The sequence below is a fragment of the Prosopis cineraria genome, unplaced genomic scaffold (genome assembly GCF_029017545.1).
Source record: "Prosopis cineraria cultivar Desert tree isolate PC_DT_omini unplaced genomic scaffold, ASM2901754v1 PC7, whole genome shotgun sequence".
Taxonomy (NCBI): domain Eukaryota; kingdom Viridiplantae; phylum Streptophyta; class Magnoliopsida; order Fabales; family Fabaceae; genus Prosopis; species Prosopis cineraria.
This window is the reverse complement of record NW_026555338.1, coordinates 37,280,570-37,305,041: the sequence shown is the minus strand read 5'-3', so window position 1 is coordinate 37,305,041 and position 24,472 is coordinate 37,280,570. Positions and strand designations below refer to the sequence as shown.

The 24,472-nt window shown below is 37.4% G+C and overlaps 4 protein-coding genes across 4 annotated transcripts; 2 read left to right on the top strand and 2 right to left on the bottom strand.

The window, feature by feature from the left end:
- The first annotated feature begins 4,104 nt into the window (after nucleotides 1-4,104).
- Nucleotides 4,105-5,278, top strand: LOC129315979 (zinc finger protein ZAT5-like). The gene has a single exon (XM_054960179.1). The coding sequence runs from the start codon at nucleotides 4,377-4,379 to the stop codon at nucleotides 5,160-5,162; it is 786 nt and encodes a 261-aa protein (XP_054816154.1). The 5' UTR covers nucleotides 4,105-4,376; the 3' UTR covers nucleotides 5,163-5,278.
- Nucleotides 5,279-8,617: 3,339 nt separating this feature from the next.
- LOC129316085 (50S ribosomal protein L9, chloroplastic) lies at nucleotides 8,618-13,439 on the bottom strand. The gene is made up of 7 exons (XM_054960344.1): nucleotides 13,227-13,439; nucleotides 12,805-12,932; nucleotides 10,868-10,913; nucleotides 10,460-10,557; nucleotides 10,319-10,366; nucleotides 9,718-9,895; nucleotides 8,618-8,945 (listed from the first exon to the last, which is right to left on the bottom strand). The coding sequence occupies exons 1-6, from the start codon at nucleotides 13,368-13,370 to the stop codon at nucleotides 9,775-9,777; spliced, it is 585 nt and encodes a 194-aa protein (XP_054816319.1). The 5' UTR covers nucleotides 13,371-13,439; the 3' UTR covers nucleotides 8,618-8,945; nucleotides 9,718-9,774.
- A 1,716-nt stretch (nucleotides 13,440-15,155) lies between these two features.
- On the top strand, nucleotides 15,156-16,714 carry LOC129316246 (protein SENSITIVE TO PROTON RHIZOTOXICITY 2). Its single transcript, XM_054960568.1, has one exon. The coding sequence runs from the start codon at nucleotides 15,215-15,217 to the stop codon at nucleotides 16,457-16,459; it is 1,245 nt and encodes a 414-aa protein (XP_054816543.1). The 5' UTR covers nucleotides 15,156-15,214; the 3' UTR covers nucleotides 16,460-16,714.
- Nucleotides 16,715-19,232: 2,518 nt separating this feature from the next.
- On the bottom strand, nucleotides 19,233-24,208 carry LOC129316084 (pheophorbide a oxygenase, chloroplastic). Its single transcript, XM_054960342.1, has 7 exons — nucleotides 23,617-24,208; nucleotides 23,252-23,487; nucleotides 22,962-23,088; nucleotides 21,651-21,787; nucleotides 20,499-20,658; nucleotides 20,121-20,399; nucleotides 19,233-19,810 (listed from the first exon to the last, which is right to left on the bottom strand). Exons 1-7 carry the CDS (start codon nucleotides 24,031-24,033, stop codon nucleotides 19,556-19,558), a joined length of 1,611 nt encoding a protein of 536 aa, XP_054816317.1. The 5' UTR covers nucleotides 24,034-24,208; the 3' UTR covers nucleotides 19,233-19,555.
- Nucleotides 24,209-24,472: the final 264 nt, after the last annotated feature.

Here is a 24,472-nt window from a genome sequence, read left to right as displayed (position 1 = left end):
TAGATACATAATGGATTTTGAAAAAAAAAAAAAACTTTAGTAACTGAATCGGTGAGATGGTTGCTGACTCAACTTTTTCCATGCCAAAGCATGGAATTGAATTCTAATGTTTCGCTGCGGTGACAATGTGCTGAACTTTTTACAAATTATTAAAAAGAATAAATGTGAGCAAAAGGAGGGAAAAAGAAACATAAAGTATTTCATTGGAAGTGACGTCTATGAGCAAGAAGTTGAGTTGAGTTATTAATTAAAAATTGCTGCGTGTGAGCGCTTTTGCTGCAAAAGGGCTGCATAGTCACGTTTATTATTATATATATATATACACACTCCACTGATCATAATATATAAAAATAATATGTCATGTTTCTTGGCCTTTAAATTAAAGATGATAAAATAAATGAAGAAAAAGAGAGAAAGCAGTTATATACCAGTGAATTGGAGCCAGAGAGCTAGCTAGCAGGATATGGGAGGGCAAATCGGATCCTCATCAACATTACGTGCCTCACACAACACAACTTGTATGTTCATCACATTTTATTATTTGCTACGCTAAGAATCTTCATACCCATCTCTTCTACTTTTCATTCTGAAAAAAAAAAAAATCACTGTTCAATGAACCTTTCCTCTTACTTGTCTCACAATTAAAATGTTGCCTCAATTATTGATCACTCCCACATGTATCCTCCAATTTAATTTCCATTAGCCAATGCATTGGGACCAAATTTCCTTCAGTGTCACTTTGTTTTTCCCCCTAATTTGCTCATGTTTTTATTATATTCATGAGCTATATGTGCATGCATCGATTGACCCAGAAGCGGTAAGGCCCGTTCATGTTTAATTTTGTTTCTCCGCATGGTGACAGATGGATACAACACATGAAGAGATTAAAAAAACATACTGTCGGCTTAGGTATGGCACAACCTTAATTATATGGCTGCTACCACACATACCATTTCATTATTATAAATTACCAAGTCCTAATTACTCTCATCGTCATCAATCACTTTCCTCAAACAATCTAATTGCCACCATTAATCACAATTTTTCTGGTTGTATATTTTTTCTGCAAGCATTTATCAATTATTTCAGACACGATCAAGCACTAAATGTGCATATTTTTATTCTCTGGATGAGTATTCAAACCTTAGTTTACTGCATGATAAAGGACTGGCTTCTTTTGCTAAATCAAACTTTGTTAATGGTTATTATGAGCGCCAAGAGAGCCAAACTTGGGCCATATCAGATAAGGATGATGTTCAGCCATTGATTTCGTGACTCACTTTGTTTGGTTCGTTAGCATGCGCTACATGTAGCTAGCAACGGAAGGAATATAAGGTTAGCGTACACAGATTGATATATACAAAGATTCTAAAACTAAAACGTGACCCAGAGCAAGTTTGAATGACAACTTGTTGGCTTCCAAGTTCCTTCTCAATTTATCAATTATATTATACATTAATTTTCCCATCTGTCGGATCTTGTTTTTCTAATTCAGTAATAACCAATTTCAGAGGTCCAAGTAGGTGAGCCAGAATATACAGAACCCGTTTAGATGATTGTGATAGCCACACCTATTTGATAGCATACTGTATAAAGATTAGATACTCAAAAATGCAAATATAAATAGATCTGAAGAGTAATAGAAATTAATTAATTTGGACCGACCAATTAGGGATGCCACGAGTCTTTGGCACCATCAAATTTGGTCGGTAATCCGTAACTGTAAGCAGGCTAAGGTTCATGAACCTGTTAATTACAGTCGACTCAATTAATATATAAACCATTCCCCACAATATTATGCAATCTAAATAATGGAGCCATTTGAAAAATTTTCAAGTTTAAATAAAACTATAGAATCCTAGGCATCTAGAAATGAAAAGATTGTTCATTGCCATCGGTGCTGTCTTTTTTCCTTGCTTCAAAATATATTAACGAACGAGTATTCCCAGCGGACCATGTCTTGGCCTGGCTAGGGGAGGATTATTTTAAGACTCTAATTATTTATTAATTGATTAAATCATACTTTGGTACATACATATGCGCGCATTGGAATAGATGAATATTTGGTAGTATTTAAATTGGCGGATTTAAATTTCGTTTTTAGTGTTAAAATATCATATCTTAAATCTCACATTTAAAATAAAAAAATATAAATGATGTGTTGAAATTTGAAACAAAAATGAAAAATAAAAAGTGATGAGTTTATCTCTATTTTTCAATTGATGAGAGACAATAACAAAAATGAAAAATATATATATATACAAAAGTCATAAAAACATCAATAATAAAAATACAAAAAACAATAAAGATTTAAAGTAATTGAAATTTCAAATGATTAAGATATATAGAGAATTTAAAATTAAAAAGGAATTATAATAAAACATAATTTTAATTTAAATTTATAATTTTTTTGTATATTCAGATTTAAATTCAAATCCTCATTAATCTTAACGCACCATAAATGTCTTTTGACTCTTACGTACCTATACAAACCCCGCTAATAATGTCAAAACAACACACATGTAACAGCTTCACCCGCATCAAAACATGTCTAATGATCTGAAATTAGAGGTAAAGCGTTCTATTAGATCTATATATATAACATCACGTGGTCGGTTGGTCTTCTTTTTTCAGTTTTTAATTAGTGAAAACCTAATTATGATTTGGGTATACATGATAATCGGATTTATTTACAGGGATTATAACCTTTGATGATTGGTAAATTATATCGCAATTAAGCCTCGCGAGCAGGGGAGGAAAGGCGCATTCTGGCACCTAATTATAATGAGAAGAAAACCAGGGAATGAAATTAACAAAATAACAAAAGAAAAACCTGTTTAGAAGCTAAACAAGGCGATGATGATGATTAGTTGTAAATTAATTTTCAAAAGTTCCAGTATTGAGAGACATGAAATGATTAGCATGGTTTAGCCATAATTAATTATCATGACAGATGAGCTGCAGGCAGATGATGAGTGTGTGTGTGTGTATGTGTATATATATATGTATAGCAGCCCTCCGGTATCAGAAGCGTGGTAATTAAAGTGCTTATGTCACATACTTGCAATCTACACATACTCTCCTTAACTGAATCCTATACTTGACATTCCACATTTGTCCCTTTCTTTTCTCATTGGACTCCTCACTCACTGCCTCATACGCTATTACGAGAGCGCTTACAGTGTACACACACTCCCCCCCCCCCCCAAATCCATTGACGTAAATAAAAACAAATAAAACTATTAAAGTTTAATTTTCCTCCCCTAAAGATTAAAGGGGTTTGCTTGAAAGGCACCCCAAATCGATCTTATCTGATAATTCAAACGGGATTAGCACATTTCTTTAATAAACGGAAATGGACTGAATAAGGGGGTTGACATGCTTTTAACGTGCACTTTTGCTTCACTGGCTTATGTAAATTTTTATCCACGTCTCCCCATCAGCTGGTACTTGGCTTTATTACTCTACTAAGTGTAATAATTTTTATTTTCTCTTTTTTTTTAATAAAAAAGGGAAAAGAGTGAAACCGACTTATCAGAACGTTAACACCAACCTTACTTGAACTCCTAGTTTTAAAACTTTCCCTACACTTTTCCTCTTTAGCAGTTACCACAGATCTGCCACTAATTTCCATCTCTAATCCTAACCTAACTTTCTTTTCTTTTCTTTTCTTTTTTCTTTTTGGATACCGTCTGATTGATAAGACGACGCTAATCTCTGCTCACTCGCATGCACCTCTACTCTTGAAACCTAAATTTAATTCATAAATAACAAATTCAATAACAAAAAGCATGTTTAGTTGTGAGTGAATTAATTAAGCTGAGGGATATAGAGAGAGAGAGAAGTAAGTAACACCCAACCCAACTGTGAGAGAGAGAGAGAGAGAGAGAGAGAGAGAGAGAGAGATAATAATAGGTAGGAAGAGAGGGAAAAGTGTGGCGAAGATGGGAGCGTGGGAGTGACGTGAAACTGAAAGCGCGTGAGAAGTTTCCTTGTGAGTAACACTTCGAAGGTTGGAAACGCAAGGAAGATTTTTGGGGTGCCAGGCTCATTGAGAGTTAGCTGTTATATATAACGAAGAGGAGGGGACGGCTTCTTCTTGGACCCCTCTCCCATATATATATATATATATATATAACTCTTCACTCTACACCTTTTCTTCTCACTTCTCTCTCTCTCCCCCTCCCTGGGCGCACAAACACTTACATACACATATATAAGTCTCTTTCGTCTCCGCGCGAGCTTGCTAACATGGAAGGTGCGGAGGAATTGGAGCTCGCGGGGCCGTCTAAAAGCCATGCCTCCGTACGCACATCGCCAAGGGCAAGCGTACCAAGAGGCACAGGCCCTCCTCGCCCTGTGCTGTTGTCGCGGCCATGGCCTCTAGCTCATCAAGCGTCTCTGGCGAACACATCAGCGCCGGAGGAGATTACGGCTCCATCTCGTCCACCACGACCACTCATAATTATGATGAGAGCACCGAGGAAGAGGAAGACATGGCTAACTGCTTAATTCTCTTGGCCCAGAGCGGGGATTCTCATCATCTCAAGCACCGACCTCAATCTCAAGTCGCCAGAACCCATCCGGGAGGCAGCCGGAGATTCGTCGAGACGCCCACCGTCACTGCCGGTGCCGCTCAAGTCGGTTTGTTCGTGTACGAGTGCAAAACGTGTAACCGCAGCTTTCCTTCGTTTCAAGCGCTGGGCGGGCACAGGGCAAGCCACAAAAAGCCTAAGCTGACGTTAGAGGAGAAGAAACAGCCGCCGCCGCCGCCAATACCGCCGCAACTTATCAACAGTTATGGGATTGAAGAGGGTCGGATAAAAAGCAGCCCCCAGATTTCTCTTCAACTAGGCAGCAGCATGAACGGAGTCGCATCGATCAACAAGGCGAAGATTCACGAGTGCTCCATATGCGGGTCCGAATTCACGTCTGGGCAGGCACTGGGGGGCCACATGAGGAGGCACAGGGCATCCATGACCGCTGGCGCGCCCCAGGGGAGTCATGACATCGCTGCAGCTGAAGTGAAGCCAAGAGTGCTGGCGTTGGATCTAAACCTGCCGGCGCCGGAAGAGGATCAGCGGGATTCCAAGTTCGAGTGCAGAGCGAAAGAAAAACCACTGGTGCTGTCCGCTCCGTCTCTGGTGGACTGCCATTATTAGGCCAGGGGGAAGAGAAAAACAAGTTATAATTAATTATTGTTTATCAGGGAGGTTAATGATGGATGAATGTGAATTATTAGCGTTATTTATAATTTACAAATACCCGTAACTATGGATTCTTTGGTTTATGATTATAATTAATTAATTAATAATAATAATCGCCATTTTGACAAACGAGCAGTACGGTAGTGGCGGAACATATACACGAATGGGAATACTTTGAGTGAGCAAGTGGCTAGTGTTGATGGTTGCCTTTCATTCACGGAAAGTGAAGGAGCGATGGGGCATCTTTTCTTTTCGTCAGTTTTTATTTAATATATATTTTGGGGCGTGCATGGATGGAGTTGTAGCGTTGTTGGTTCTTACACGAGAGAGAGAGAGAGAGAGAGAGAGAGGTGCTAGCTAGGGTTTGGCAGAAGCAACACCACAACCAAAAGAGGTGGATTAGGTTCCTTTTGGGTGCTATTCATTGTAATTGTACTAATTATAATAAAAAGCTAAAAGATATCTCTCACACTCGGAGCGTCTCTTTCTGGGATCACCCACACTCCCACGCTCACACTATTCCATTTAATGCACGGAATAAAGGATCATGGATTAAATGCCACCGCATGCCATATGTCTCTCTCCACCTCTCAGGACAGTCCCAGTGACACTGCTGAACTGATCAATCTTACTTTCCGAGTTGAGAAGATGACGTGCGTGGTATTATCCCCGGGAGAGAGCCTTGGGATTGTCTGGGAGGAGCAGGAGCCATACAAATTTGATACTGCTGAGTCGAGTCTGAGGCCACAGACAATTTTATTTGGGTTCAGATTAATACGCAGTAGGGTCCACTCTCACACTCAGCTCGCTCGCTCGACTTGCAACACAGACCTTATATTTGCGTTTTGAGGGAGGAGATGAGACGTTGATTAAATTAGGTGGAGAGAGATTATGGCGATTAATTAGTTTAGGGGTATCCAAATCTAAATGGGGGGAGGTTATGGTGAACGCTGGTAAGCAAAGCATGTGGGCACAGACATTGCGTGAGGTGTCCCAAGGCATGAGAAAATAGAGAGAGGTGGTTGACAATACACGAGCACATGTAGTTGGGGGTCATCCAACCCCCTACCCATTATTCTCTTCTTTTACAAATCTATATGCTTACCTTACCTTACCTCTCTTTTATTATTATCCTCTCAACAAGCAACTTCCCCCCACTATTCCCTCATTATTATTGTCTTACATTACTCTCTTCCAAATGTTTTCTCTATTTATATAGACTTCACTCCCAGACCTTCACCCTCACTTTTTCCCCTTTACTTTTATATAATTTACATTTTTTTTTCTCTAAGCATTTGAAAACGTTCTCTCTTGATCGCAAGAGTTTATCCTCCCCAGTAATCCCCCCTCCGTTTAGATCCATTGTTATTAAATTGACATCAATGGAACCGAATTATTGACCTGATTTCATAGGATACTTATATATGATTATTTTGTGATTCACTAACCAGACGTGACGTCGAAAGGTGAACAGGCTATAAAATACCGAAGTTTGGTGGTGCTTCTATTTTTATTTTGGAAAAAAAAAAAAACCCAACTTTTCTTGGTACTGGATATAATCACTTCATCTGCTTGACAGAGACATACAAAGGATTCTGTTAGTCTAGTCCATATCGATTGCCCTGTTAAATTACAACATCTACCAACAGAGGAGTTAAATTGATTAAGGAAAAAATATTGGCAGATGAGAGAGGCTCGGACCCCGCAACTTAAAAATTAACTCGGTAGTAGATGGCACTTAATTCACCAATTTATGCAAATGAAGGCAAAACCAAGAGGCAGGGTGGGGTACTTAAAAAGAAGCTTTGTCGGGTCCAAGTGGCCGCAGAGACCAAACTAGTAATGAGGAAAGAGACAAGGGCATGTGGGATGCCGAGATGGAAGAGAGCCCTTTTGAGGAAAACGAAGAGGAAGGTTTGGGTGAGATCTTGAGCGATTACTCTACCAGAAATATGACCAAGTAGATTAGATTAGAGGCCTTGGCGTAATTTTCAAACCTAGCAGCTGGAGGGGCTGTTACACGAATTATAGCCTCTAGTGAAGGGACACCACAGGAGCAAATAAACACAGAGCATGTAGTTGTTATCCTTTTTGCTTGAGAGTGTAGTGCTAAAATGGTCACTCTTTGTTGATAGGGACAAGTGCCTCAGATGCATGAGTTGGTTTGCTATGTGGCTTCTTGTCCTGTTCATAACTACAAGCCTCTGCATGAGTTATTATGAAATCATGACCCACCAAAGTAGGCACTGGCCAGCATTTCTATTTGGGTAAATGAGTTGAACAAATTTCGATGCCACCGAAGGAATTACTAAGCCTTCTGTTGATCAACAGAGTTTGGCTCCAAATTAAGCAGAACCTAACCTTATCTATTGGGTTTGGTATACTATGGCGGATTAATAATTAATGTGGATCTCTCGTTTTCATCTCTCGAGTGGTAGTTCTTACTTCGGTGGAGTATGGCTACCTAAAATCTACTTCACTGGTTTGGGTTTGGTTGGCTTTTCCAATGGCAAATACAGTGAAAGCAAATATTGGATAGGACCCATATTATATTAGATGCTATATCAACACGTGGCAGCATTGTTTGAATTGGTGCAGGATCTGGCAGCAACGTGGTGCCATTTGAAACCTGTATATGTGCCCATGCCATTTCAAGATACACCTCCTCCTGAAGCCAATCAGCCAATCACAATATTCTCCCCAAACATATCCAATTATCCGTGGACAGAACTTGGCTTAGTCAGCCGAGTCCTTTGTGGTTAAGGACAAAGGGCCTGATTTAAGATTAATCTTTCGCCAGCCACAATAACTGAACGGAAAACATACGGACATTTATATTTATTTCCCCTCGTGCAATCTTCCGATAGCTGACGAGTGAGAAAAAGAGACAAGCATGTTTGCTCCAGCTACTAATGGATTCGACTCGTTGGACAAAACTGGATATACGTTTATTCAAATCCAAAGAATGAATCCCACTAAGTTACAGATAGTACAATACCTTTAAAATTTTATTATCCATTGATCAGTCGAAATTCCTACAAATTCCGCAAAAGATGCACTTCCACTAATTATTAGTTGACCATCAAAGAAGTTTAACCATTATACTTCAAGTTACGGACTACATTGTGAACTATGTCATTTAACATCCAATGTTAGCGATCAGTCAATAAGTGGATGTATATAACTTGGAAACCACCTAGTAAATTCTCTTTTATCTCACTTCACATTTCAGGTGTTTCGTTGGTGTCAGCCTGGCACAGACCTCAGAGAACTACATATGACATCCAGGTTCATCGTTTATTTTTTGATCTACCTATCTAACCGGAATATATCCAAATATTATCAAATTCAATTAAGAATAACTTTCTTAAAGATGTTTTTCACATTTATACGAATTCAAACTTAAGATCTTGTACTTAAACAACCATAACTTCTTTTACTGAGATCAATACATGATGGTAAGATTCACGATAGTTGTGTTAGTAATCTTGTGCTTTCGTTCAAGATAACAAGGTGCCCTGCTGCTTCACGTTTCTCTTCCGTGTGCTCGCAATTTCTTTAATTGCATCTTTTTATTTAAAACTCAAGAAAAGGAAATTGTTACAAAGGGCCCACCAAAAAACTTACATGAACAACACAATAAATACAACTGCTGGTAGAATGTTAGAATGTGAGCTTAATCAGTCAGTTTCAGCAAATTTGTTGCCCTCCAATGTGCATATCCAAATCAATCAGAATCTGCATGAGACACCACGATAAACAAATTATTGGACTCAGACGTATTTTTTGATTTCATTGCATGGACTGCAGCTCAACAAATTCATCAATTATTGTTTGTCACAAAGAACTAGCTGAGGTGATTTTCCTCCACTCAAACACATACCATTTCATATCCATGCGTCAAACACTCCGACACTGGGACCATGTTCATGAGAGTTAATCGCTCATAAGTGGCACTCAGGGGTATTAAGATATTTTCTCATTCTAATTTAAATTTAGGAATTGAACCAAAACATAGGAAATTAAACTATAAAGTCTGTTTTTATGTTTCACTAGGCCAAAAAGGGACTAGGGAAGTATCTTTTGCCATCAGAATAGTAGTCATTTTAAAACAGTTATCCTGAAAATGGTATGACATTTAGATTGTCAGGATTATGGGGATTGAATTAAAAAAAAAAAAAAAAAGTTCTCCTTGATCCAAACATACACTTCGGGAAAATGAGGGAGATGAGAGGGGGGAAGAAAGCAGCAGCAGCAAGATTCCCTTCCTCAGTTAAGAGTAACTCGGACATGATTACAAAACTACTTAATCCGATTATGGGGATTGAATTAAAAAAAAAAAAAAAAGTTCTCCTTGATCCAAACATACACTTCGGGAAAATGAGGGAGATGAGAGGGGGGAAGAAAGCAGCAGCAGCAAGATTCCCTTCCTCAGTTAAGAGTAACTCGGACATGATTACAAAACTACTTAATCCCTACAGATTTACTATCATTGGATGGTCATGTGTACCTTAGGAAGAAGTAGGAAGCTTGCACCAGCAGATGAAATTTCAGAACAGGCCTATGCTTAGTTAGCAAAAACATTCAACCGAACTCTAGCTGTAACTTCAGGATGTAGCTTTAACTCTGCAATATACTCTCCTGTTTCCCGGATCTCTGGAAGAGAAACAATTTTCTTGTCTACCTCCCTGAAGAGTAACGGCAGAAAACAAATAAAAAAAAAAAGGAATGAATTAAAGAGATAACAAAACATGAAGATCAATTTATATTATCAAAGAAAAATATACTAAAAGTATAATCTACTACAAGATCAAGACAGATGAGGTAGTGAATATAGAATCATCAACAATTCTCAACACTTCGGGAAAACAATAAATCTCAAGAACTAGGATGATCATACAGCAGGTTGACATTAAGCCACTTAGAAGTTTATTACCAGTCATATGTGCTCAAGTGACATCACTTGAAAGCAAACAAGTCGCTAATAAAAGAACAGGCGCTCTCTCTACACACACACACACACACACACAACCCCTATCTCTATCTCAATTTTCAGATAATATGCGCAAGATTTTCAAAAGGAGTTCTATATATTGGGAAGACTGCTGTACCTCTGAAGCTGTGCCTTGATTATATCAACAAGATCTTGAGCTGTAACACTAAGAAAGGATAAAAAAACATAATTATGACATAGAAGATTTGAATTTGAGGGCATAAGTTGACTGCTTAGCATGGCACTGGTCAAAACTCACCTTCCAAAAATTTGTTTTCCTTTGCCACCTTTACGCTTCACCTTAAAAGCTCCAACAGTTTCAAAAATTAGAGCAAGTTGCTGTGCCTCTTCTTTAACCTGCAGAACAATGAACTTAGATAACACGTAGCATCTATGAAAATGAAGTCGGAGAAACAACTACAGTACAATTTTTTTAAGAAAATAAAATATGTTGCTCAAACATCAGACCAAAAATAAAAGGAAAATAAGGAGGATGATGATGAAGAGACTTCATGTTCAGCAATCAGCCCTTGTTGCAACTGTTACATGAAAATCTTAATAGCATAGCATTCCTTACCTCCTGCTCCAAGTCAATAACGGCAAGCTTTGCAGTGCACAACCACAAAATGTTCTGCTAAAAAATAATATGAGGAATAGGACAAATTACCCGTCTTTTCTCGGCCTCAATTCTCTCCTCCTCCATCTTCATTTCCCTGGGTAGAGAAGTTAAGAAAAATGTTATATAAGGCAATTCAAGGAAAAAGTATCCCAAAACCGTTGCACATAATGCTTTACTGCCTTCATTTCAAAACACCGACTACAACATTCATTACACAGAAAAATCCAACCATGAAAGATATGTTGCACTCAAATGACCAAGGCTGACTGGAAATTCAATTATCCAGTCAACATAACTTGCCCATAAGACTTGACAGGTAGAAATGGTCGGATCAGTAACTTTATAATTAAGAAGTATCAACTATTATAAAGCAAGAAATGCAACTATTTTCAGCAAAAAGCCACAACTACAATCCCATGTCTCAATGAATGTACATAGCAGAAGTTCCAATGTCATTGTAGCCATTATTTTATGGAAACATACGTAAGCTCAACCATAACATTAAAGCCACAAGGATGTAATATAAGTAAACCACACAAGTTTCCCCATGCATCATAGAGTCAGAAATATTCACCATTCATGAATTATGGATAATAGAACTTGCCAAAGATTTGATATTTTATATTGATGATTGCAGCAAGTACAGTTATTCTAATTAAGGTCTCCAGTAAATATATATTCTCTTTCACTCAAATATAGAAGATGTGTTACTTGCAGAAGTATGGTTCACAAAACGAGGACCAACCCCAGCAATAAAACGTTCAAAATATCCAATCTTGCATGGAAGAAGAAAATGTGAGCATGCACACGTGTAGTTTCATTTCTTGAGAAATCTCTCAAAAGGAGGAAATGATTGATGCGGTCTGTTGAAAGAGTAAAGGTCAAGTTGCTAACATTTTCACCAAGCTTCTCACATTGGCTTCATTTGTGAAACTGGCAAAATTACATAGTGTTTGCAACATGCTGAATCCAGTTTAAGAGTTGCAGCTCGCATTATTAAACAGAATACATGGTTTTTCACTTTAAAAAAGAAACTATTGAATAAGTCAATATTGACCGAATCTACTCATTGTTAGCAATGAATCTAGTTGTTAGTAACAAATCTTCTATTTTGCTAGCTCAGGCAGTCAATACGTTGCAGATTAATAGGAGTTTGTTTTCATTCAGATTTTTCCTTTATGTACACTATAGCCGCCCATAAATAGGCTGGCCAACAGTTCTTGGAATAAAATAGTACCATCCAAGAATCTATTGCTATAGTTTATGACTTTATGCTTCCATATTTCAGTTTTTCTCTTTAGCTGTACTGTTACAAAATTCTAGGTAAAGGAAACAACTGAAACGGGGAAGCCAAGACAAGAGCAAGGGATGATAGAATGGTGGTATTTTATTTGACAGACCATAGTCTATTGATAGAAAATGACAAACTCAGTAAAAAGCAAACAAAGAGGCTAACTTGGAGTCAAAACTAGATTCCGACTGACATGCAACATACAATACCCGTGACCTGCGAATAGAAATTACTAAAACAGGAAACAAACGACTAACCAAAGTATCTAGACTTGGTCATTTTTTTACTTATTATCCAACAAGATGAAATATATTTTTCAGAAGTCGTTATAGATACAAAGTCTATTTTTTATGGTACAACAATCAAATATCACCCATACCATCATGTCCAATTAAATAACATGTCCATAAAGTTTACACGCTACATTGTAGCAAGCACCTAAACTGCCTACAACAGATTCCCTTGTATACAATATCGTGTAGTGGGGACAGTTATATTTCCTGAACTTTTATAGTTGATCTTATTGCTGGATTTACAAGGGACTACTCTGGAACGTTCTATATCCACTGAACTTTATTTTTTTAAAAAAAAAGGGAAATTGAAAAACATAAGCTGTAAAATATTCAAGAAGATAAATGCCGTTAAAATTGGCCACTTGGAGGTCTAGCGTGGTATTGGTTTGATGATACATTACTTGAGCAGCAAAGGAGTGACAATCTGGGCCTGTCCCATGGGTAGCAGATAATTTCTGAAAAATCCAGCCCTCACATCAAGAAGTTGCCCTTTCTTTCCAAGATCAGGAACGTCTTCCTTCAAGATAATCTGACCTCACAAATAGCACAAGAGCAGGATGGAAACAGCAGCAACAGCCCAACATAACGCAGGAAGTGAAGCGCAATAATTAGTCAAAGAATTCAGACTAGGCTACTGGTTACACATGAATAATAATCAAGAACAAAAGCGACTGTCTAGCTCGCGTTCCCCACCTCTCCTACTTCCATGGAAGACAGAGCTTTTATTTTCCCCTTACAGATTCGAGAGTAACAAAATAAGGTAATTAAAAACTTAAACAACATAGATGATAGTCCAAATTATCCTGTACAGTATCCACACTACCTTTCGAGTTTTCTTTGTCTTCTTTTGTGCAAAAACCACGAAGACCATCCTGTTGTTGGGCAATTTAGTGCCTTCATTCAAGCTTTCGCCGATTCTTTGGAACAGGGAAGAACTCCACGACAGATTAGACACTACGGATGCCATTGTTGTCCGCTCCACCCAGAGCTCAACTTACCGTGTCTCCCTTTCTTCGCGCTCCGGTCTTATCTTCTTTGCCTCAGGGCGCGCAGCCTGATTTGCGACATGTCGTTTATTCAACTCTTAAACAGGGCAACGACATGGCAATCGTGAGTCGTTCACAGCTATAGGGGAGGGGATTATTTTTGGGATAATTAATTTAAATCTGACACAAAATAATTAATTACTCTTAAATATATTGATAGCAGCACTTAAAAGAATGAAAAATGTGTTGTCATTTGACTAGGCTTATGTTAACGAATTTAGGAATAATTAATTGTGTTGAGTGTGACTTAAACATAATTCTTTTTTTTTTTTATAACCAGCAGATGCCCATTGTGCAGTTCACAAAATTGAAAATTGGCTATTTTCATAACAGTATAACAATTTGATCGAAATTAGAAAATTTTAACAAGCACAAACAAATTAATTTCAAACCAATAAAAATAAATAATCAATTAATAATTAAGAAGCGTAAATAAGCTAGATGTTGCTGATTTAACATGTTGAGTTATAAATGATTGATATTGTTGAATAGAGAAAATGATTTGGACTCTTTAGGGAAAAAAGGCGTAAATCAAGCGGCTGACATCTGAATGCATGTTTAGGCCCTTGACAATTATAATAATTAGTAACTTAGTCATTAAAATATAGGGGTGAGTACAAAAGAAACGTTACATATATTTGTTTTAACGAAAGAGATTGTGACTATTTAAATATGATATTTTAAATTTAAGTTTATATGAAAGTATGAAAGTAGAAAAGGTATTCTGTAAATTTGATTAGTTTAAGTCGCAGTTTAATTGTATCAAACATACACACATATAAATGGTAGAAGAGTATAGGAAGGGGGGGCATGTATAAAGCTTGAAGAGATTAATGGCTGCAACAAGTGAATGGAAAGTTGAGAACTGCAAAGAAAAGTGGAGAAAAAAGACGGTAAGAAAATGTGAAGGTTGCACACCTAAAATGAAAAACGGCACGCATCGAGAGATTCCCTTGTACTGTCATACACGTGGAAACTATATTATTCTTTTATTTATTTATAATTATGATAATAATAATGCACACACCTAAGTGTCCAACGCGATGCCTTTTTGGCAATGCTCATGCTCCTGCGAAGCATGCGTATCTTTCCATCACAGACATAATTCAAGACAAGCTTAAAAGTCAAATCGGATGGTGACTCTCAAATACGCTTCTTTCCAATCATGCACATTTTCTTCCTTTCTATAAATATATCATCAAAAGACATGGTGAATATTATTATTGCCTAGCAATAAAAATTAAATGTAAATTTCAAGCTCGAAATTGAGAATCTGCGCATGCAAGCCGCCGTTAGGTTTTGAGTTGGGTTATTTCATATTTGTTGCTTATTGTGAATTCAAGGTTTCTTTCAAAGACAAGCTAAGAAGACGACACCTCGTTCTGAACATGTCAAACCTTTCCAATATATTGACCATTGAATTTTAAAGACTCAAGATTGAACAGTGAGCATTCAATGGAAAAGACAAAAATGAATTCTTTATATAAGGAGAGAAGAAACGAACAAGAAAGCGAAAGCAATTTAAGATTTTCAACGTGTAATTGGTCGTCCAACGAAGCTACACTCAACTTATATATATCAACCCCTTCGGTTGCAATAATTTTCCTTTTCATACTCTTTTTGGGTACATGCAAGGCAGGTTGTAAGTGGGGAAGGATTTCCCGTTAGCTCACACGGTTGACTAAATGTTGCATCTCTGCGTATCTATCTGTATTACGACCCAATAGTTTCAACCTTTCTTATAAATATTGGAGAATCGTCTCTCATGCGTCTCTTTGTACTCGACGATCCAAATTACAGAGCCCACACCTCCCTCGAAACATCCGAAATTCAAGAGACAGATCAAAATATGATTTCAAGGGGCACAGCGTCTGGTTTCCCAAATCTCTCTCAAGACCTGCACAACATGTTTCCTCCTGCGGCTGGTGATAATCTGGTTTCGCCTTCTGTTGAATCAGCTCCTTCTCAATCAATCTCGCTCGTCTTCAATCTCTCCGCCCTCAAAGACAAGCTTACGCAGGTTCAGACCCTCGCGGGTATTCTTATCTCCTCGGATCCGACCCTACCAGACTCGACCTGTACAACCTTAGCCAGTATGAATTCTATAATCCAGGAGTTCATAGTCACCGCCTCTTCCATGATGCTCACGTGCCAACACATGGTCCTTAACTTCTCTCCACCACCAGGTATTCATTGCACTGAATCCACCTTTGGCAATTATACAGGTGTGCATAGTAATAATTCAAATACCATAGCCGAACACAGAGAGCAAAGTAATTTTTCTGGTCTTGATCAAACCTTGGACTGGCTCGGTGGTGAAAGCTATGATAATAACAATGATTGTGCTAATAATCTTAAGGATGATGATCATCCGAGCGTTGGAATAAGTGCGACAAAGCGAGAAGTATTTCAAGGGGATGAAAACAATAATGAAGGAAAGGGCGACGACATAATTGAATTGGATGCTGCAGATTTGCTGGCCAAGTACACACATTACTGTCAAATTTGTGGGAAAGGGTTTAAGCGAGATGCGAATTTGAGGATGCATATGAGAGCTCATGGAGACGAGTACAAGACGAGTGCTGCCTTGAGCAACCCGATGAAGAATAGAGGCAAGGAATGTTCGATGAGCACGTATAGGCCTAAGAAATATTCATGTCCACAGGAAGGATGTAGGTGGAACCAGAAGCATGCCAAGTTTCAACCTTTGAAGTCAATGATATGTGTGAAGAATCACTACAAGAGAAGCCATTGTCCAAAGATGTACGTGTGCAAAAGGTGCAACTTGAAGCAGTTCTCGGTGCTGTCAGATCTGAGAACACACGAGAAGCACTGCGGGGATCTCAAGTGGCAGTGCTCGTGTGGTAATACGTTTTCAAGGAAAGACAAGCTCATGGGCCATGTTGCTTTGTTCGTTGGGCACGCTCCAGCTGTCAGCGCCTTGTCGTATTCAGGAAATTTGTTAGAGCAGAAGGCTTTGCAACTGCAGGCAGATGGTAGTTCAAGATGAAGCGTTTGATGATTGATCTTGAAGGTCTTCTTCTCCAAGCTTCGCCGTTCTATATACTCAGTGTGTGCGATAAATAAAATCTACTGCATTTTATATAGTTAATTAACCGTGTGCAGTTATATTTATGAAAGCTCAGATATTGTCTTGTAATCTGATGGCTTTTAATTTACCTAATTGTGAGTCGTGACACAGGATAGAAGAAAATGTGAACTTTATAGCATCATATAAAGTTAATATATATTTTTTTCAAGTTAACTGCAAAGGTAAACTGAGATGGATGTGATTGAAAGAATGCTCAGATATTAAATTTGAGAAGTCTCCAAATGGCTCGACCATGATCCATGCCAGCAGAGTAATTAACATCTCAACTGTAAGTCTATTGCTCAACTACGTACCAGCTGATCATACAGGTAAGCATAAACCACATTTGATTGGAGGGTCGAGCGGTACCAATAAATATCCCTCGCTGCGGACACATTGGTCTGAACGGATTTTTAGTTGAATCTCTTTTTTAGAAATTCTCCTCATTATTGCTCATGATTTGGAAGTTGTTCCTTTTTAATCGAGGGAAAATGCGCGATTCTTGCCATTCTTCAGCTATGATCTTTGACCTTCAGGACTCCAGCAGCGTTGTAATTTTCTCTGCCTTCCACATTTGCAGTCATTCCAAGATCTACACTTACAGTACAGTTTCATTCAAGATTACGAAGAGCTTTGATATCGATTGCCAGTTGTTTTTCCCCCTCGAGGTTGACAATAAAGATTTTCGAGTTAAGTTTTAACTCTTAAGGCAAACTACAAGATACAAATCTTAAAAGCAGCAAAGGCCGACGAGGCCAGACTCTATTGGATTATATCGAACTGAACTTGACAACCAATTAAGAATCATAAGTACAACTGACACTTTTAATTATCAATAATACCAACCAAAAATTAAAGGTAGAATGATAGAGAAGTGCTAAAAGACGAATTAATTTTAGTCTTAAATGTTAAAATTTACGAATTTATAATTTAATTTTTTAATTTTATAATTTAGCTGTGATAAGTTTATAACTTATATTTTAAATTTTAAAAAAAATTGTATTATTCATTCATATTAAAATTTGAAGAATAAGTTATAAATTCATCATAATATAGTTACAAATTTAAGAGATTAAGTTATAAATTTTTAAAATTTAATATTTAAAATTTAATTTAAATTAATTGATCCTTTTAGGACTTATTTATCATTCTTCCAAAATTAAACACGCTATTAATAATTTTTAATCCTAAGCGGTAGGGAAGCAGGATATATAGGTAGGTGAATTGTAAATTCAAGATCAATTTAATATCATTATTTTGGCAAAGCTTACGAATCTACAAAATACGATTGAATCTATTTATTTCAATTGATGCACACTTGATATGAAGGCTGTTTTATTTATAAAACGGAGAAAAATATTAATTTTATATTTATCTTTACCTTTACGCCTTTATTAAATTTTAATTAATAATTTTTTTGTCTTTATTAAGTGATAGAATTATAAACTTTTTAAATTTTAAGATAATAAGGTTTAAAATATTTTTTAATTATAGCAAAATATGTTAGAAATGATTAAATGATAGAATCAAAGAGAGTAATTGAAATGTAGCATTCCATGTTGAATAGGTGGCACAAAACACATTCACTGGACTGGTCTAAGGAATGCTTGAAAACTAAATAACTGAGGGGAGGAAGTGGACCCAGTTTGCTGTGATTAGCAAGATCTGATGCATAATTAGGCTTGCCTTGCATGCCCACAGAAAAAAGTGTGTGTGTGTGTTGGTTTTGTTTTTTTTTTTTTTTTTGGGGGGGGGGGGACTATATTATATTATATTTATATATAATGGTACGTATTAATGTGCAACGCGGGGCACAATGCGCCATTGAGCTGCACAATTCATGCATGATCAAATAACAACACGACTTAAAAGCGTAATATGGAAGAGGTGCTGAGTTGAAGTTTTGAATGCAAGATTTTGTGAGCTTCCAAATATTTGTGTTTGATGAAGCTCAACTAATTAAACTACCCTATTGTTGTGAGGGGATACTAACTACTAACTACTGCTCCGACACGTAGCGTCTCGTTCGAGTTTGTGGGACAGATTATACCCTTCGAAAATAATCTTAGACTTCAAAGTTTGTAGTTTAGTAGTTTGCAATAGGATAGGGAAAGTCCCCCCCCCCCCCCCAAAAAAAAAAAAAAAGGAATCAGCGCTGCCCTTTTTTTGAGTTCCCACATCTCCCAAACAAAGCTATCCTATTATATTATATGTCAAGATCTCTTTTGATTCTTTGGATCAAACATTGATAAATAAATTTGTTTAAGCATGAAGAACACTCTTCCAATCAATTAATAAAATGGTGGATTCATATTAGTATTAATTATAGGTAACTTTTGCAATGCTTAGGATGGTTGTTTGTATGTATATTATACCTTATGCGGTGTGGATGTGCGTGTTTTTAAGTGTTATCCTATATCCTCTTAATTATTTGGCTCACACAGTTATTATTTGATAATCCCTACGTCTGACCGTGCGTCAAAGTGCACGGGCAATTCCAACACCTTCAATTCAAAAATAGCATGTGGCCAAAGAAGGGATCCAATTAGGCTTCATACTTTAGGGGCCCCTCTGCTTCTTCGAACGAAACAGCCCCTTGATTTACATGTGTATCTAAATAAAGCCTGAATTTGTTTAAAAAATTAAAATTGAACGACAACATTTTAAAAATAGAAGTATCACAAAAATAAAATAAAACAAAAGGATTACAGAATTTATTGTGAACAATTCTTTTGTCATCACATTTTTTAACCTCAAGAGACTGTTTTTGTAAGGAAAATAAGTTCATGTAACTCAACCTCTAGGGACTTTAATTCATAGCGATGCTTCATGATAAGGTTACCTAAAACGTTTCTAGTCCAGCAAAAGAAAAAGGTTGGTGACAGTGTTTGCTGAATTTAACCTTTTATAAATATATACAAGAGTGTAAAAACCTCACTATTACAATTGTTTGCTGAGATTGTAAAGGCTCTGCTTTACCGGATTCGCATGAGGATTGAAGGCTGTGTGTTGTGTCTAATCAATATCAGCATGCACGTAATCAACAAATACAAAATTCTTTTGGAGCTCGTTTACGGCAAAAGCCAAGCCAGCGCTAGCGACTGCAAGTCCGGCTAGAACTACTCGGAAATATGTCTCTGAAGGGATTCCCGACGTTGCACAGAACACAACTGTTGCACCAATAAGAATCTTCTGCAATTTCTGGAATGCTGTATAAGCTCCTTTACATGATGAACACTTCAGAGTGTGCTGTTCAAATCTATCCAGCATCTGCGAAAAAATAATGCTTAATTCAGGATATAACTGATGCTCTAACCCCTTGGACAAGCTCAAACAGAGACTTCTCCATCTCTGCCCTACCCATCTTTCACACAGGGATATGGGTGTTGCATAGTAAAAATCAAGGAACACATTGAAATTAAAAATTTAACCAATCATTTCTCGTCAAGAACATCTATGCATGTGTGCTTTTAACATCAAGAGTCCAGAGGAAGCACCATTTTTTAAAAAGGGTTTTGATTCTTGGTTTGTGGGAAAAGTTGTGGCGATGTCAAATAAAACACATGGTCAATTTTCAAACCTGACGTTTTGTTAAAACTGTTGATGGCAATGGCTGCTGGCTGCTCAGGCCAAACCATTCTGGTTGGCTGTTACCATGTCGCCTTAGCCAATTTCGAAATGCCAAGACAAAGCGATCTGCCTGTGTTGGTGTGAAGGTGAGTTTTGTGTACTGCTTGTTAACATCCCCGGACCCCTCATGGGTCTCTGCAAGAAATATTTTCTCTTGACCTTGAAGAACAATCATGTCTCCATCATATACCTTGTTCGAGGTCCAATGTTCATACCATCTAGGAACCACCTGAAACATTTATAAGCCAAAAATAAATACCCGATTTAAGAAGCTTTGGAGCATTAATCAAAGAAAACAAAATGACAGCCTTGAACATGGAATTCTTACTTGCCACCATGCATGTCCGGGCACTGTCAACTGGAAAAAGTTTCGGGCACTGCAAACAATGGAGCGAGTCTTACCAGGTGCCATGGGGACATTGAAAGAACATATCCATATTACCCATTTTTGGTCACCAACTATTGGGAGCTTGGTGTTAATCTCTATTCTGCAAAGATAATACAAGTAGATTTAGATGTAAAAGCAATGACATGTGGAACAATGATATCATACCAGCATTAAGTAATTCTTATTGAAAAGTCATCTTGATAGCACATGAAACAATAAACAGCAAGTCACAACTGCCTTCAACTGCACTATTATATGTCTACCAACTCCATAAACTCACGTCCAAAGAAAAGTCAAAATATCTTAATTACCACCCCAATATTGCGGCTAAACTTTTGAGCATCTTAGAAGGTCGTAACCTTTGTTGGAATGCTAAATTCACAAAAATTAATATTCATTCTAATTTCACGAAAGCTCTTTCGCTCATCCAGCATAACTTTTTGAAAGCCATCCCCTTTTGGAAATTATTAAGAAAATTAGGGATTTCACAAAAACTGGATGGTCACATTCGAACATGTTCAAAAAAGCTAACAGATGAGCTGCTATGCTCACTTGCCATGCATCTGAAAGCAATTTAGATCTTCTTATTTTTAGTCATCCACCTTCGAGATGTAGAATCCTCTTAGAAACTGATATGACCTGATTTTGTAACTCTCTACATGGTTTTTCCATGGTCTTGTATTAAAAAAGCAGCAGCAGCAGCAGCAGCACACAACTAATCTGGGAATTCTTCCACCTCATACGGATCCCATATTAAAGGTGAAAGAAATTTCAAAAGGTAAAAAGCAGAGAAAAATAATTATCTCAGCATTGTAAAATTTAAGTTAAATAAATAATTCATTCACATATTGAGGATGCTTTGGTACTCAAGAATCATTTTTGTTTTGAACGTGTGTGAGTCAGGATGATTATGACTCGATACACAAAGCAAGCTGACCAAAACTTTGCATTGAAACATTAGCAGAACTCAACTGTACAAAATTCTTCCATGTAATCATATTTAAACTCACGATAATGAAGAAAGCACATGTGAAAAATGAAATGAAACACATGCAAAATTTACTTCCAACAACACTAAATCCTTGGGCTTACTTGTTCATATAATAACATGGGGCAACAAATTTGGAACTGATTTGTGGGTTCCCATCATTAGCTCCAGCAAAACCCCATGGACCACTAGCCTCCAACTTGAATGGTAGAGGCTTTGCCCTATCTCTCCTTCCTGTAACCTGTAATTCATTTGGTGCCAGCAATGAAACATCTATCAAACTAAATCAAATAAATTCAACTCTCACAACTGCCTATTCAAGAGTTATCCTAATTTAGCACAAGGTGTACTAGCATGCTGATCATCTTTCACGAGAAAAGTGATAAAGAAACATTTCCACAACCAGGGGCATACATAAATAGGCAGAGCAGGTGTACCAGCTTGGAAGATAAATAACGGAAGGTTAACAAAGGCACTAGGCTTGTACTGAAAGCATAATCTGGCCGTATATTATGATCCTAGACATGTGGGAGACTGAAATGAAATTAAAGAGTTGACTAAAATGATCTTATTATCCTTGATGAAATGAACAATTGATGTATGAAAAATGAACAAGTGACGCATGCAAAATGAACAATTGACGTAAATGGAATTTGCAATTCTTATTAACAATATAACTCCAACATAAACAAGTAAAGCCAAGCGCATGAACAACTCAAATAGGAAAAATAAACAATTAATGTATAGAAAATGAACAGCTAACATAGGTGAAATGAGAGTTGCAAATTCATAGTGGTATTATGTTGTTAATAAGAATTGTAAATCTATCTATATCAATTGTTCATTTTCCATATATCAGTTTTTCCTTTTCCTGACATGAGTTGTTTAATAAACTAACTTCACTAGGGACAATGAGGTTATTTCAGTCAGTTCTTTAATTTCATTTCAATTCTTACATGTACCGTGAAATTTCATAATTTTAGAATTTTAACTGAAATTAAATTGGGTCAAGGGGTCCTCCTTGAAACTTTCTCAAATTGGTTTGCATTTAGAGAGTAATCGCTGAACCAAGTTTGGCCAAACCTGTAACATAATTAATTGTCACAAGAGACTAGTAGGATTGTTGAGGAACATAAGTAGCGGGAGGACCAAGTTTTACCGTGATCTATCAAAATGTTATACATGGATAAAATTTTTTTCCTTATATCGCCAGATTAACTTCGAAGATTCTACATATGCTATTAATCATGTGAAGAAGTCAATGAACGAATCAAAAACTAATCGAAAAACTGTCCCCAGTAACTTTTATTATGCCCAACATGTTCTGCTGGCAAAGTGGTGGGCTATAAAATATCTAATAATTAAGAAGATAATATTTTAAATCGAATCCTCAGGTTCAAAGATATTGTTCTTACCTTGTGATGAGCAAAATCAATATGAGAAGGATCAGAGACATTCTCCATGAGTGTATCGTAGCCATAGAACAGATCACGTTGAATGTTCACGGTGGCAAACTCTGGTTTTTCAAAGTCATCGGGCAACCTAAAAGAAACCATAACACCAGGCAGGTCAATTAAATACTCATTATTTAACAGTGAAAACACTCGACAACATCTTAAACTGTCCAAACATACATAGTTTAATGAAATCAAACAGTTCAACGAATATTTAATTCACTAAAGTAGTAAAATATTAAATCAATTACAATGGGGGCTTAGCGGCGCTGGCTTTTTCCCAACCATTCTCATCCGGCCAAACAAATAGCAGACCCTGAGATACCATGGTAGGGAACTTTGTGACACATGCTCTAGGTGATCCAATAGCACGAGCTTCAGGACCTTCTGATGACGCCTGAGGGATCCTAACACAAGATCCACATCCATCAAAGGACCAGCCATGATAGGAGCACTGTAAGTTGCCATCTTCATCAATCCGTCCTTCCTACAAGAATCAAACAGTTTATTTTCATGATGTTCTCCGGCAAAGCGATATTATAACCTTAAATATTTTTCAGATTAGAATTAATTGAAGGAAGGGGAGAAAAAGGACACAGAGGAGAGCGTGTATTACAGATAAGGGGGCAAGACGATGGGGGCATTTGTCGTCGAAAGCAACCCATTCGGATTTGGATATGTCGTACCACAGTACGATCTCGCGACCCAGAAGCTGAAATGGGGTAGGTAATCGAGGGTCCAGATCTTCAATTAAAGAAACTGGGTACCAGTGATCCCTCCAAGAAAACTTTGAAGACGAGCTCTCATCACTAAATTCATTCTCAGTTTCGTCCTTCTCTGTTTCTGGAATTGATTGCTCAGGTTCAATGCTTGGTGGCGCGGCAACGCGTAAAGACTTGGGTCCATTTAGTCTTTTGGTGAAAGCTGGCGTATTGGTGTGAGTATAAGTAGGAAAAGCCTTCAGAGTTTTGTTTCTTGCTGATAATACTGTGTCGATAGTAGCCAAGGCAGAGGTAGGGTGTAACAGAGCCATGGACAGTTTAAGAGAAGTTCAGGAGCAATTCACCGCAAGGGAAGCTCAGCAAATTTATAGTGAGAGAGAGACGGGGTTTCAGATGTAACAAGAGAATGCAAGAGAAGCGAGAACTCTAGAGAACTTTGCGTGCAAGTCTGAAATGTTTCTGCTGCCCAAGTTGCGGTGGGTACCGAGCTCCAGACAAAAAAGGTGTTCATCGCTATACAATCGGTTTTCTTTCTCCTCAGGCTTTGGCTTACTTCCGCGGTAACCAGTGTCACTTTACGGGGTTAATTAAATAAAGAGTAATTGCAGAAAAAATTGGGCCAATTATTTTGTGTCAAAAAGTTTTGATCAAAATCCGAGTTCGCTACTTGTTAATGATGGTGACAAATTTGTGCATTTCCAGTGTGAAAAATCAGTAATCAGTTCGGCCGAAAGAAAGAGCACGTCCACA